Source organism: Meriones unguiculatus, chromosome 4 (genome assembly GCF_030254825.1).
Source record: "Meriones unguiculatus strain TT.TT164.6M chromosome 4, Bangor_MerUng_6.1, whole genome shotgun sequence".
Lineage (NCBI taxonomy): Eukaryota > Metazoa > Chordata > Mammalia > Rodentia > Muridae > Meriones > Meriones unguiculatus.
In genome coordinates, this window is record NC_083352.1 from 19,238,388 (window position 1) to 19,252,124 (window position 13,737).

Consider the following 13,737-nt stretch of genomic DNA (forward strand, 5'->3'; position numbering starts at 1 on the left):
GGAACCAGGTGTAGGGAGTGGGGTGGGGTAGCATTATATCATGTTGACTAGCTTAAACATAATCGATTTTGTTCCAAGTGTTTTGTGTTATAGCTAGGCAGCTGGACAAAGCACTTAAAGCTGATTGGCTGGGATTTAGGTTAGGGGAGCTCTTGGGGGCTCTCCAGCTTTCTGGGAGTAAGGAACATAGCAGGATGTGTGATCTTTAACTCAAGCAGAACATGCATTTATCATCTATTGTTTGATTTAAGTAGCAAGTATCGAACTATTGAATTGTATCCTGGTCTCAGGCACATCCTGAGAACTTGAACTTAATTTTACCTTATGATGGAGACTTGGAGGCAGCATGGCTTCTGATATGCTAAAGGTGACAGCAGATGTTAACAGAGGAGCCACAGTTATGCTAAGAACTAAAGTAGGTCTCACTGGAGTTTAAGCTGGTTACAACTGTGGCCACACCCAAAATCCTCACACCTTACAGGCTGAGGGAGGGAGACTGAGTTCAAGGCTAGCCTGGCTATGTAACAAGACCCTATTTCAAAAATTAAACAATACAAAACTTGCAGACATTCGCTGGAAGTTGGAGAAATGCAGGTGGACTTACATAATTTCTCATGGCCCTGATGGCTCCTTACATTCCTTCTTGGAGGCTTTAGGGATACCGGGACTTTCTTGAAGCCCCCTGCTAATTCATCAGGTACTTACCATGAGTCAGAATCTATGGAAGTGGATCTACATGAACTTACCAGCTCCCGTCAGAGATATAAAAGAGTATTTTGTCCTCATTTTACAATGGAAAAAAATTCAGACACTTAGAGAGGACAGATAACTTCTCTAGAGTCCTTCAGATCAAGACAAAACACAGATTTGAAACCAGGCATTTCACTCCTAAGCACACTCTCCAAATCACTAGACTTTCCTTTAAAAAAAATTGTAAGGAAATGTAGAAAAGCTAATTTTATCTGATTGTAGAATCCTCTACCTAGAAAACTCATTTCCATTAGAGGAATGCAAGGTAGCGGAGTGTTCTCCAAAACACACACACACACACACACACACACACACACACACACACACACAGAGGATTGCTTATCCCTGGCTAGCCTCTGGACTTTGAACTTTTTGTTTGGTTTTCAAGACAGGTTTTCTCTCTGTAGCCTTGGCTGTCCTGGACTCACTCTGTAGATCAGGCTGGCTTTGAACTCATAGAGATCTGCCTGCCTCTGCTTCTCTGAGTGATGGGATCAAAGGTGTGCACCACCGCGCCGGGGCTGGGACTTTGAAGTTTTGACTCTCCCACTTGGCACCTGCCAGTTGCTGAGCTTTCGGGCATGCAGCCACTTAGGCTCATGTGTTGCTGCTGCATGCAACGCAATTACTGTACCAGCTGACCTACATCTCCCATCTTCCAAACTGCCTCCTAGAAGCAGGATTGTATTGAGTAAAGAGCCTGAGAACTTAAGAGTCTGAACACACTGCCTGCATTAGTCATGGTTCTCCAGACGGAAAGAACTGATATAATGAAATGTATTAGAGAGCATATTTATTATAACATAATGTGGGCTAGGGAATTGAACAGTGGCTGCCTGCACACTGGAGAAGCCAAGAGCCCCAGTAGCTGCAGGCTGGGTGCTGTGAGAGCCAAAGTTATGTTTTAATTACTGTGCCTAAGAGATCCATGAACAAAAATGCCTCTAACTTGTAAGCCTCTGGCCCACAGACAGATACTTGCTGAAATGCTACAGGGTATTGTTTATGGGAGATAACAAGCCATTTTTTTTTCACTCCCCTAAACAAGTCTGTTGGACTCACCTGCAAGGGATATGCTTGATCATGCGCAGGCAGCAGGTATGTGGGCAGGAAGTATGTCAGGGTGTATGCTTTCCTCTGATTGGACCTCATGAGAAATACAGTAGCCTCATGGTTTTGCCTTTTTTAAGACTGAAAAAAGAGTGAGTTGTAGCCATTTCCCAGGAACTCTGGAATGTTCCTGGCCAGTATTTAATTAAATCTTGCTTCAAATTTGGCTCAAAAATTGTGGGACTCATGCAAATCTCCGTTTTTACCGGTGCCTCAGCTCTTCCAATATGGTGCTGAAGGCCTGGAGGACTCCTGGACAGCCACTGGTCTTCAGTCTACCTTGGAAGGCCAAAGAAGCTGACTTCATTGCCAGTGAAGGGGAGCGGCCACGGTAGCAGCAGCAAGGCAGATGTAGTCACAGGTAAAGAGGATGAACAGCCGCAGGCAAAGCTAACACTGCTTTTCCCCAAGACTTTGTTATATCCCGGCTCCCACCAGAAGGTGCTGGCCATGCTGGGGGAGGGTTTTCTCTTCTTTGTTGATCCTTACAGAAAATGCCTTCACAGACTTCAAGATCCAGTCAAACTGACAGCCAAGATCAACTACAACACTGCCTGAGGCCTTCAGGAGGCTTGAGAGCTTATAAACAATTTTCCTCCCAGACTGGGAGGAAATTGCTACATTCTTAGCCATCTAGAGACCTTGGGGAAAGGGACAGAGAGGCTTCATAGGAGGCCTCTAAGTATGCTGTTGGATCAAATTCACTTCTCTGTGGTCTGAATCAGTTTGGAGGGACTCAGGGATGTGCTGGCCTTGTGTGGAAGAGAAGACCAGACAGAACCCAGGTTGCTGGTGTTACTTAGTGTACAGATTCAGCTGGCCTGCCTTCAGGAGTGCCAGGTGTGAGCGGGAGAAAAGGGCCACCCTCCACCCCCAGCTCCGTGTTCCAGCTTTCCTCTTTTTTCTCTCTATCCTGGGCAGGCCCTTCTCTGCCTTCATGGCCCACTCACTGTCTCTATCTCTTCTCCAGGCCCCCTCCCCCTTTCCCATTAACAAACCTCCTTTATACTCGATCTGTTGCAAGGCATAATTTCTCCAGGGATTACACCTTGGCATGGGCCTGCCACTGCTGCATCATCTTTACATATCATAAAAGCTGGCAGAGGGCCCACTACTCCTCAGCACTTAGCATCCACTGGTCTCCTGAGAGCCAATGAGAGCCCTCTCTTGAGAATGGAGGGTAGAAAGGTGCCACTGGGCAGACGTAACATGAGGGCTCAAGTTATGTTTTAAGTTTGGGGTGGGGGGATGTGATGGCTAAAGGTTAAATTTAAATTACTGTACTTAAGAGAGCTATAAAACAAAAATGCCTCCATCCTGTAAGCACCACTTGCCCAAGGACAGATAACAACCTAGAATGTTGGAGGCTGCTGTAACAAGCTACAGGTTTTCGCTTCTGTAAACAAGCTTGGTTGCCTCAGCTGCACAGGATGTGTTTGATCACAGGTAGGTGGGAGGGACATAGGCAGGAAGGACATCAGGACATACACTTGCCCCTGATTGGATAAAGGCGGGAAGCCCTTAGCCTTGTGGGTTTTGCCTTTATAAACTTCTGACTAACGTAATTCCTCTGGGAATTCTGGGTATGGCCCTGGCCAGTGTCCATTGTGCTGGCCAGTATTTAATAAAGCTTGCTTCAAATTTGGGTCCAAAATTGTAGTAATGATCTAATTCTCACCTAGTGGGATTCACAGTAACTCAGAATTTAAAGGGACTAGTGGGAGACTGTGGATTGGGCAAAAGCAGCCTAAGAGATCTGAGCAAGATTCGCCTGCAAGATGACAGGCTCTTCAGGATGCCTAGATGCACATGCCCACCCATCTGAGCATGACCCTGAGGTGGCAGATTTGGGACAGCTTAGCACTTTCAGATCAGAGTCATCTAAAAACAGCATCCAGCCATGGTGGCAACACACATCTGCAATCCTACAACTTTGGGGGTTGAGGCTAGAGGATCAGGAGTTGTATAACAGCCTGGGCTACGTGGAGAGACCATTATTCAAAGTGGAATGAAGATGAGAGAGGGTAGGCATACTGCCTCTTTACTTCTTTCTCAGTGTTCCACTTTCCACACTGCAGTATCAGCAGTGCCCTTTGGAAATATGGTTGTCATCAGTAAAGCAGACCTAAATTGAAACTGCCTCTAGCTCAGGCCATATAATTTGACATTTCCAGCTGAGCATGGTTGTGCACGCCTTTAATCCTTTAACATTTGGGAGGCAGGGGCAGGTAGATCTCTGAGTTCGAGGCCAGCCTAGTCTACAAAGTGAGTTCTAGGACAGCCAGGGCCACACAGAGAAACCCTGTCTCTAAAAACAAAACAAAACAAAAAAACAAAACAACAACAACAACAACAAAAAAAAAACAAAAAAAGAATTTGACATTTCTGTAGCCACTGGGTATGAGTGCCCAGTTCAGGTGGCAGGCAAGTCATTTTGCACAGGTTTCTTAGTTCTATGAAATGTTGCAGAGTCTGTTCCCATTTCACTATGTTCAAATTCTGCTAAGCCTGAAAGCATGCAGGTCTTCACCAACTAGATGTCCCCAAAGCAGTAGATATAATTGGCTCAGGGCATGGAAACCATGAGAGAGAGCCTTGTAATCCTTGCTTGGAACAGGCCATATGATGTACAAGAGCCCATGAGCCTTAACATGAGTGGGTAATGGTTGGGAAAGCAACTGGGTGGACAAGGATTCTCTAAAGAAACAAATTGTGGTGTGTGTGTATGTAGGCTTGGGCTAGGCTGTTCATATGTAGCCTGGTGATAATTTCCAAAAGTGTTTCTGTTCCCATTTTAACTCCAATCCAGCAACTGAAATAACATTGCGTGCTTGCAGCCATTTCTAAGAAGTCACTTATTTTCAGTCTTTTTATGTTATCCGTGGCATATGTGCATGTACTTTTATATTATTGTTGTTGTTTTATTGGTGAGACAAGGTATGATAGTTAAACGTCAACTTGGTGAGATCTAGAATTACTTGGGAAATGGGCCACTGGGCATGCCTATTTGGGGTTATCTTGGTTAGGTTAATTGAATTAGGAAGATTCATCCACTGTGGGCAGTTCCATTCCCTGGGCTATAAAGAAAGGAGAAAATGACCTAAGAACAAGCACTGTTACTGTCTGCTCCTTGACTGGAGAAACAATGTATCCACTCTCTTTTGAGACATGCAGTTACAGTGGGACCTGTGTTTAAGGAGTGAGCCAATAGCCCCACCTTGACATAATTCCTTCCTCCTCTCCACCTAGCCACCAACCCACATACCTAAAGCCTAGTGATTAGCCTTATGGAGAAATGCACCACATCAAGTGATTCTTCTCTTCCCAGCAGCAGCCTTCACCTCCTTCCTGCCTCTCATCAGGATCTATAGCACACTGGCCTCTCAACTTTCCACTCTATCTTTCTTCTTATATATAAATTCTTATAAATTGAGGTTTTATTAGGTATATATGTACATCTTCATATGTATATTCTCTTGAGAAAGGGTCATATCTACATATATCTTAGGATGGCCTTGAACTTGCAATCCTCCTGCAAGGAGGATCTGTGAGTCTGAGGTCAGACTAGGGCATATAGCACTTCTGTGCCAGGCAAGGATACACAACAAACAAACAAACAAACAAACAAATGTTTTTTTTTAAGATTTATTATTTTTTAATTTTAATTTTATGTTCATTAGTGGTTTTGCCTTCATGTATGTCTGTGTAAGGATGCCAGATCACCTGGAAATGGAGTTACAGACAGTTGTGAGCTGCCATGTGGGTGCTGAGAATTGAACCTGGGTCCTCTGGAAAAGCATCCAGTACTTCTAACCATTAAACCATCTCTCCAGCCCAAATCTGTTTTCTTTAAAGTGTTCATTTTGTTATTGCCAAGTTCATAATTATTAACATATTCTTGATACAAGACCTTTGTCAAGTAAATAATTTGCAAATATTCCTTTTTTTTTTTTTTTTTTGGCTTTTCCTTTTCTTCTTTTAATAGTGACTTCAAAAAGCTATTAAAAGAGCCCTCTGGGATCTGGAGAGACGGCTCAGCAGTTAGGATCATGTGCTGCTCCTGCAGATGGCCCTACTTTGGGTGGCTCACGACTGATCGTGTGTAACTCCAGCTTCAGGGAGATTGTCTGGCTCCCCACCCCTACACGTGCACTCCTTTCTCCACACGCTTCTTCCGCGTTAGCTCTTTTCCTCCCTCCCGTCTTCCAGATCTAACTTTTGTAGCATAATTTGTTGTGTTGCTTCTGCATCTTTTTTTGTTTGTTTGTTTTGTTTTGTTGTTGGTTTGGTTTGGTTTGGTTTTTGGTTTTTCAAGACAGGGTTTCTCTGTGAAGCCATGCCTGTCCTGGACTTGCTCTGTCGACCAAGCTGCCCTTGAACTCACAGAAATCCACCTGCCTCTGTCTCCCGAGACTGGAAATAAAGGCGTGTGCTGCCACCGCCTGGTGCTTCTGTTATTCGTAAAGAGAGATGACTATTTTTTGTACACTGCTCTGTTTCATTGATCTACTTTTTTTTTTTTTTTATCACAAGACATTGATTATTGTGATGTCTAACACTTGAAATTAGATAGCATTAACCACTGTGACTTGAATTGTGGTTGGAGTGAGAATGACCCTCATAAGCTAATATATTTGAATGTTTGGTTCCCAGTTGGTGGATTATTTAGGAAGGATTAGGAAGTATGGCCTTGTTCAAAGTGTCACTGGGAGTGGACTTTGAGATTTTGGAAGTCCATGCCAGGCCCTGTCTCTCTCTCTCTCCCTCCTGTCTGTGGATCAGCGTGTAAACTCTCAGCTACTGCTCCAGCCCCATGACTGCCTGCCTGCAGCCACGTGCCCTGCCATGACGGCCATGACCTCTAAAACTGTAAACAAGCCCCCTCCCCCTAATTAGATGCTTTCTTCTATAAGTTGCCTCGGTCATGGTGTCTCTTCACAGCAATAGAACAGTAACCAAGACAGCCACTCAACTCTGATCTCTTTCAAAATTATTCTGCAAAGCAATTTTAAGCATTTACATAAACATTTTCGCTTGGCTTTTTGGTTTCTCAACTGTCATTGACATCTTAGGGAACTACTTGAGCACAACTTGGCTTGCGTTTCTGGAAGAAACACCAGATGAATGTATACAACTACACTCAGTTGGAACAACGTATCTATGTACACACACCTCTCCATATCTGCTGACTTCTGTTGCTTCAGTTGTTACTAGTCGCATGGCTAAGAACTGAACCATGTCCTACGAGGACAATTATTCTTGCATTCCCTTCCTCCCGCCCCCCATTTCCTAGGGTTAGAATCTAGGGCTCCAAGTATGCTTGGAATGTGTTGTACCCCCTCCCCCCATTGAGGCCAGCATACATTACTTCATAAATAAATGAAAGGGTGAGCATAGGCTTGAATAATTAATTCAGGATTTTTATTTCCAAGGACTACATAAAGCTTTCCTTCCATTTAGGGTCAGTTTTGAGGAGTCCTCAGTCCTCTGCTCCCGTCACTGCCTCATGGATGCTCTGTGTGATGTAATCTATGTTCCTGGTATTAATGCAGGTGAAGTTGATCCGGCTGGTCTTGGGGACATAGATATGCTTCTTCTTGACCAAGAACTCTATCTGTTGGTCTGTGAAGTCACAGGACTCAGAATTCCTCTCAAGCCCAGGCAGAATTACATAGGATAAGGCACATCAGCACCCATGGGGTCCTATAAGGCTCTCCAAAGCCTTCCACTTCTCCCCGAGCAAAGCTGTGGACCAGTCATCTGGTCAGTGTAGCTCAGTGTTAAAACTCAGATCTGAGGTCAGGAAGGAGAGGAGTTACCCTGTTCTGGAACTTACAGTTAAGTCCCAGATAACCATGGGTCCCACTCTGCTGGGTGATGTGATTCCAGGACCCAGGGGTCCCCAGGAGCCGGAGCTTCTCCTTCACCTTCTCCTTGATCAGCATGATGTTCTCGACAACATTTTTTAGACTATTCTTCCTGCCAAGGAAAGAGTTCGAAATTGGACTGCATGGCATCTTTGCTTTCCAGTGTATCTTCCCCACGTCCTACCTTTCCACAGCCTGACCCGTGTCAGGAAGTAAGCACATAGCTTATAGAACCTGGGCTCTGTAATGCCTGTGGTAGGAAGGAGTTTGCATTCTGCTGCAGTTTGGGTCTTAAATGTCTCTGAAAGGCCTGTGTGTTAAAGGCCGTGTCACTATTGGTTGTGGGAGGACGTCAGGTCATTGGGGACTAGTAGGACTCCTGCTCTTTCAGTTCCTCTGTTTGCCTTCTGGACATCGTGAGGTGAGCGTTTGTTACCCTCTCTACTGTGGTGTTGTTGCCTTACCACAGGATCAAGTGACTTTCAGTCGAGTTTCCAAAACTGAGTCAACACAAGTCCTTGCTTTCTTTGTGCGGGAGGGGTGTTAACCACCTGAGGTATTTTGTTAGAGTAACAGGACTCTGAGTAACACCAGCCCCGTATTAACTTAAGCAGGCATAGTAGACTCCCAGATTTTGCCAGCTTAGTTTTATTTTGTTTGTGTGTGTGTAGGCAGGGGTAGGAGTAGGTTCTATCCTTTCCACCATGTGGGTCAAGGGAATCTTCAGGTACTGAGGTCATCAGCCCTGGCAGCAAGTACTCTTACCTGCTAAGTATTCTTGTAGGCCCAGATCTCTCTCTCTCTCCCTCTGTCCCACCCTCCCTCTATCTCTGTCTCTCTCCCTCTCTCTCATGTGTGTGTTTATATACAAAATAATGGGCTTCTTCTCAATGTGGTCTGGAAGTATTCCTACAACTCACTGCTTTATCTCTAACATAAATGTGTGTAGTGAGAATTCTGAAATTTTGGTTTCTGTAAAACACACAGAAATAAACTGGGTGTAGTGGTGCAGCCTATAATCCCAGCACTCGGGAGGCAGAGGCAGTTAGAGCTCTGTGTGATAGAGGCCAGCCTGATCTACAAAGCAAATCCAGGACAGCCGAGGCTACATAGAGAAACCCTGTCTCAAAAAACCAAACCAAACCAAATTAAACCAACCAACTAAACAACTCCCCAGAACCCATAGAAACATTATAGGAATATTGGCATTTAGTTTCTGGGATTGTGTGATGTTTAGAATTCTGGGAACTTTTCAGAGGGTATATAAATGGTAGAGCCCTGATATGTGGGGGTTGGTTGGTTGGTCATGAATCACCTCTAAAACTATAAACAAGCCTCCTCCCCCTAATTAGATGCTTTCTTTTATAAGTTGCTTCGGTCATGGTGTCTTGGTTGGTTGGTCATTCAGGGTGGGTTAGCTGTAGTTTGTTTGTTAGTAGTCATGCTCAAAGAAGGAACAAAATGAAAGAACTTAGATTCAGGGATCTCTCCCTCTCCTCTATCATTCTTTCTCTCCTATCTAATGGTCTAATGGTAGGGGGTGAAATGGGGGGGTGATAAAGAGTGGGAAAAAGAAAACACAAAGTAGTGAAAGACAAGCTGTAGCTATTTTCCTCTTCTGCAATGTAGGGAAACCCTTGGCATAGCTAGAGCCATGGCACACAGAAGGCCTAAGTGAAATGTAATAAATGTGTGGCTGAATGAGCAGGATAAAGAGACCCCAGAGGAGAAAGGAAGCAGCCAAGTGAACTCTGTGAGCCAGTCAGTCAGCAGGGATGGAGGAGTCCTACCCCCTCCCTCCCTTGCGCAGACCCTCCCATCGCTTACCATTCTACAAACAGAGCCGGGTTGCAGAGGATGGAGGTGATTATCCGAGCACCCGTGGCAGGAGGGTTTTGCCAGAGGGCCTGGACATAACCCGTCATCTGGGAGAGGACACACAGCAGGTGCTGGTTGCTGAGGGCTGCGATGGCTAGGATCCCCACTCCTTCATCTGCAGCATTGAGAAGACAGCCTTGCCCTCAGTCTCCTTCCTCCAAACTTGCAGGAGAAAGAGTTAAACTACAGAGCCAGCAGCTCAGACCAGCCAGGGTGGTACATGGCCCTAAAATTTGTCTGAGCCTCTTCTTGCAGGAAGAAGACTGAGCGTAAGCAAGAGTGTCCAAGAAGGAAAGAGCTGGAAAGATCGCCAAATACTTCCTCCTCCCAGGAGGCAGAGGCTGGAGAGGGCAGAATCTTAACTGGAACAGCTGTGGTTCACTAGCTGGGTTTAGTTACAGAGACCAACTCCTAGCTCACTGCTGTTCTTTCCTGACTCCACCGTGATTTCTCTGGAGTACTAGGCTCCTTCCAGGGGATAAGTGATGTAAAAAACACTTCACATCCTTCGGAGGAGGGATAGGGGAAGACAGGGTGAAAATATGAGGAAGAACATTGTCTGTTGTATACTGTTGTGTGTTTGTGTGTGTGTTGTGTGTGTGTGAGAGCGAGCGAGCAAGAGACAGACAGACAGAGATTATAAGAAAGCCATTATTTTGTAAGCTCACTAAACAAAAAGCAAAACCAAAACCAACATCACTTGGATGATGGGTGTGGCATCAATTCTGTTTCCCATTTCGCTTATTTTTCTGCCCATACTGTACCATAAATGCCGAAATTCTTAGACAGAGATTGGCTGCAGAAGAACTCAAAGCCTAGAGACACAAAATACTGTAGGAGCCTGGTGTCTTCTTCTAGGTCACCAGTGGATAAACCTTGACAGGGAATGTCAAAGAATGGGAATATCTGCTTCTTCTGCAAGAGTAGGAAGAAACAAAGAGTATGAGGCTGACGGGGTGGGGTGGGGGGAAGCAGATGTGCAAGAAGGGAAACTGAGGCAGGAAGCCGGTGCCGACCTTAATGGTGGTCATCAGCTCTGTCCATTGATTTTGTGTGAACTTGCAGTCAACAATATTCCCAATCACAAGGATACTGCCCTCTGGTATACGCTGCAGGAAGACAGGTGGTGTCCTACCAAGGTACCGCCTCTACCACGCAGAGGTGACACCAGGCATTTAGAGGAGAAGCAACCTCTTAGGTTTGTTCTCACTGAAAAGCCTGGCAAAGCCAATCCCAGCAGAGGTCTCCAGTGACGGGGAAGATGAGGCTGTCAGCCTCTCCTCTGGGAGGAGATCCTTACGGGGCCCCTCTAACCTCTATCACTTCAAAGAACATGCTGGGGTCTGAGCACAGCTCCTTGGGGTTCCAGACGGAGTATTCATAAACTGTAAAGCCCATGTCTTGGAAGATGAGTCCATAATGTTCTGTGGGAACATAGACCCCCACCAGCTGGGGCCCGAAGGCAGAGATACCAGAGAGTGGAGTGAGGATTACTGACTTGATGGTAGGGAGATAAGAGGAAAAAGATGGACATGGCTTGACAGAGCCACAGAAAGGGAGGGTAAGGGAGGAGGGTGTAGGGGCTTCTGCTTCCCTTCTGGGCAACACTCACCCTTTTGACATGAGACGATACAAACGACTTTCAGATTCTTATGCCATATCTTGAGGAACTGGGCTCCAAGCCGGAAGGCCCCACTCTCGCCAACAGTGTGTACACCCCCTACCTGTCAGCAAGCAATACATGAGAGGAACTTTAACACAGGCACACCCCAGGCTACATTTTTGTCTTATTTTTGATGACAGGGTAGGGCTTTACACATGCTGAGCAGTCCAGCCCTCTTTCTTTCTTCTTTTACATTGGAATGATCTATTTATAGGTTTCAAATCAGTTCGAGTGGATGTAACTGAGTGACTGAATGAGGATTTAGGTTTGGATCCCAGCTTTGCCCCCAAATGCAAAAGCTTCTCAGAGTCTTGGGAATTGCCTCTGTCAAGGAGGAGAGGCTTCTGCATGGTCCCCTGTGGGCTTAAAAGGCCATGCAGCCCTGGATCTCCTCTCTGCGTCTCACCCTTTTCTCCGCAATGGCTTGGCTGTGCTTTCCAAAGAGAAGTTCCAAAGAGGCCTGGATGAATGATTTCATGCCCAACGTGGGCAAGTACTCATAGTGCAGACAGGGGTCCTGTGCAATCTGCTGGCAGGTCTTGTGCACCGCAAGAGAAATCCAGGGATGGCCTTCTTCGTTCATGCAGACTGTGGAGAAACTTCAAAGGGTGCTCTGGATACCTGACCTCAGGGTCTGCAAGGCTAGGCTTGGCAGCAGCCCACAAACCACAAGCCTGGCCTTGTGTTCCTTGGAGCTTTGGAAAAGCAGCCTGTGAAAGCTTACTTTTTTCCTCCCTTCCCTCTTTCTTGCTTCCTTCTTTTCATAAAACAATGTGCTGTTAGTGACTGTGTTTCAAAACAAAACAACACTACCACCAACAAAACCCAAAGCTAAGTCACACATGGTGGGCCATGCATTGTTGCCCCGGTACTGAGGAGGTAGAGGCAGGAGGATCATTTTAGGCAAGCCTGGTCACAGATGAGTTTCAGGCCAGCCTGAGCTGTAAGTAAGATATGGTCTCAAAAAGAAAAACACAAACACAATGCAACAAAGCAAATTGTTGTTTTGTTTGTGTCTTAAAGGCTACAATTTACATACAAAACGAATTAGCATTCATGGAATTAAATAAAGTCCACCATGGCTTTCATGATAGCAAGGCTTGATTCTGTATTAGATGGGCTCTCATTATCTGTCTTTGTCTCTTTCTGTGTGTTTCTCTCTGTCTATATCTGTCTATCTCTGGCTGTCCTGTTCTCTTGCCCCCCCTCCCCCAGTATCAAGCACCCCAGGCTGCCCTTGAACTTGCTAAGTAGCTGAGAATGACCTTGAATATCTTGCTCATCCACCCTTCAGGTGCCATGCTTAGTTTATTTGCTAGGGATTGAATTCAAGGCTTCAGGAATGCAAGCACTCTACCGATTTAGCTATATCCCCTCAAAAGGCTTAATTTCTTGATTTAAGAGCGAGAGTAGGGTTGGGGGGTTCAGTGGTTTAAGAGCACATGCTGCTCTTGAGGTTCAGTCCTCAGCACTTATGTCAGGCAGCTCGTAACCTCCTATACATCTAGCTCTGGGATGGGGGGAATCCAATGCCTCTGGCTGCCTCCTTGCACACTTGCACAGATGTGTACCCACATTCTCTCTCATACACACATATACAATTTAAAAAATCTTAAAAAAAATCAACAAAAGAATGGGAGAGAAGCAAGGTGTGGTGGTGCTTCCAGTACTTGGAGGCAGGGCCTGACTCTGCTCAAGAACATTTTCAGCTATATCGTGAGTTCAAGGCCAACCTGACTTACATCAGACTATAAAAACAACACAAAACAAAACACCAGAGAGAACTGAATGCCGCACCAGACAAAGAAAAAGTGAGAGGAGGAGAAAACTTGGCTCTTCCCACTTCCAAGAAGTCCCCAGCAAAAGGCACGGGGCAAAGGGATGACTTGGGACCTTCACTGTTCTTTTCTGCTCAGTGAAGTTCTGCTAACAAACTTTCTGTATGCAGAGGGTTGGGCTATTCTTCAATCCTCCACTAGGGACACTGCTCACCTATAGGCAGTAGAAATATGTAGGAAAATCTTAAACCCTAAAATGACTGGCTCCTACCTCGGTAGGCCAAGAACATCTTGGTAGGAAACTGATCTTGCTTGTAGATCTTTAGTAAGCTGCCTTCTAGCTTCTGGGCTGTGGGTACATCCCTGAACAAAGAAAGAGTGGTCATAGTTGAGTATGTATGGTGCCAGCAACTTTGACCCTGCTTTAGACCTCTTTCTCCCAAAACCTTAGCAGCTTAGGACTATGGGTAATAGGTTGTCAGAGCAACAGAACCTCAGGACTCCCAGTCTCCGTGGTGGCTGTGTTTAGGGGTCACAGGAACATTCCATGGCACTGGAGGAGAGCCCCCTGAGAGAGCAGGCAGCAGGGAAAGTGAAAAGGAACACAGGGTTCCCAGGCAATTTCCCCCCTAATTCACTGCCTTCCATAGCTCCATGCCATCCAACTGAAATGACAAGTCAGATTCTAGAA

The 13,737-nt window shown here is 45.7% G+C and overlaps 1 protein-coding gene across 1 annotated transcript; it reads right to left on the reverse strand.

Moving 5' to 3' along the window:
* Nucleotides 1-7,339: 7,339 nt before the first annotated feature.
* Nucleotides 7,340-13,432, reverse strand: Got1l1 (glutamic-oxaloacetic transaminase 1 like 1). The gene is made up of 9 exons (XM_021639896.1): nt 13,318-13,432; nt 11,675-11,856; nt 11,218-11,329; nt 10,920-11,029; nt 10,622-10,714; nt 10,370-10,520; nt 9,555-9,720; nt 7,697-7,839; nt 7,340-7,482 (listed from the first exon to the last, which is right to left on the reverse strand). The coding sequence occupies exons 1-9, from the start codon at nt 13,430-13,432 to the stop codon at nt 7,340-7,342; spliced, it is 1,215 nt and encodes a 404-aa protein (XP_021495571.1).
* Nucleotides 13,433-13,737: the final 305 nt, after the last annotated feature.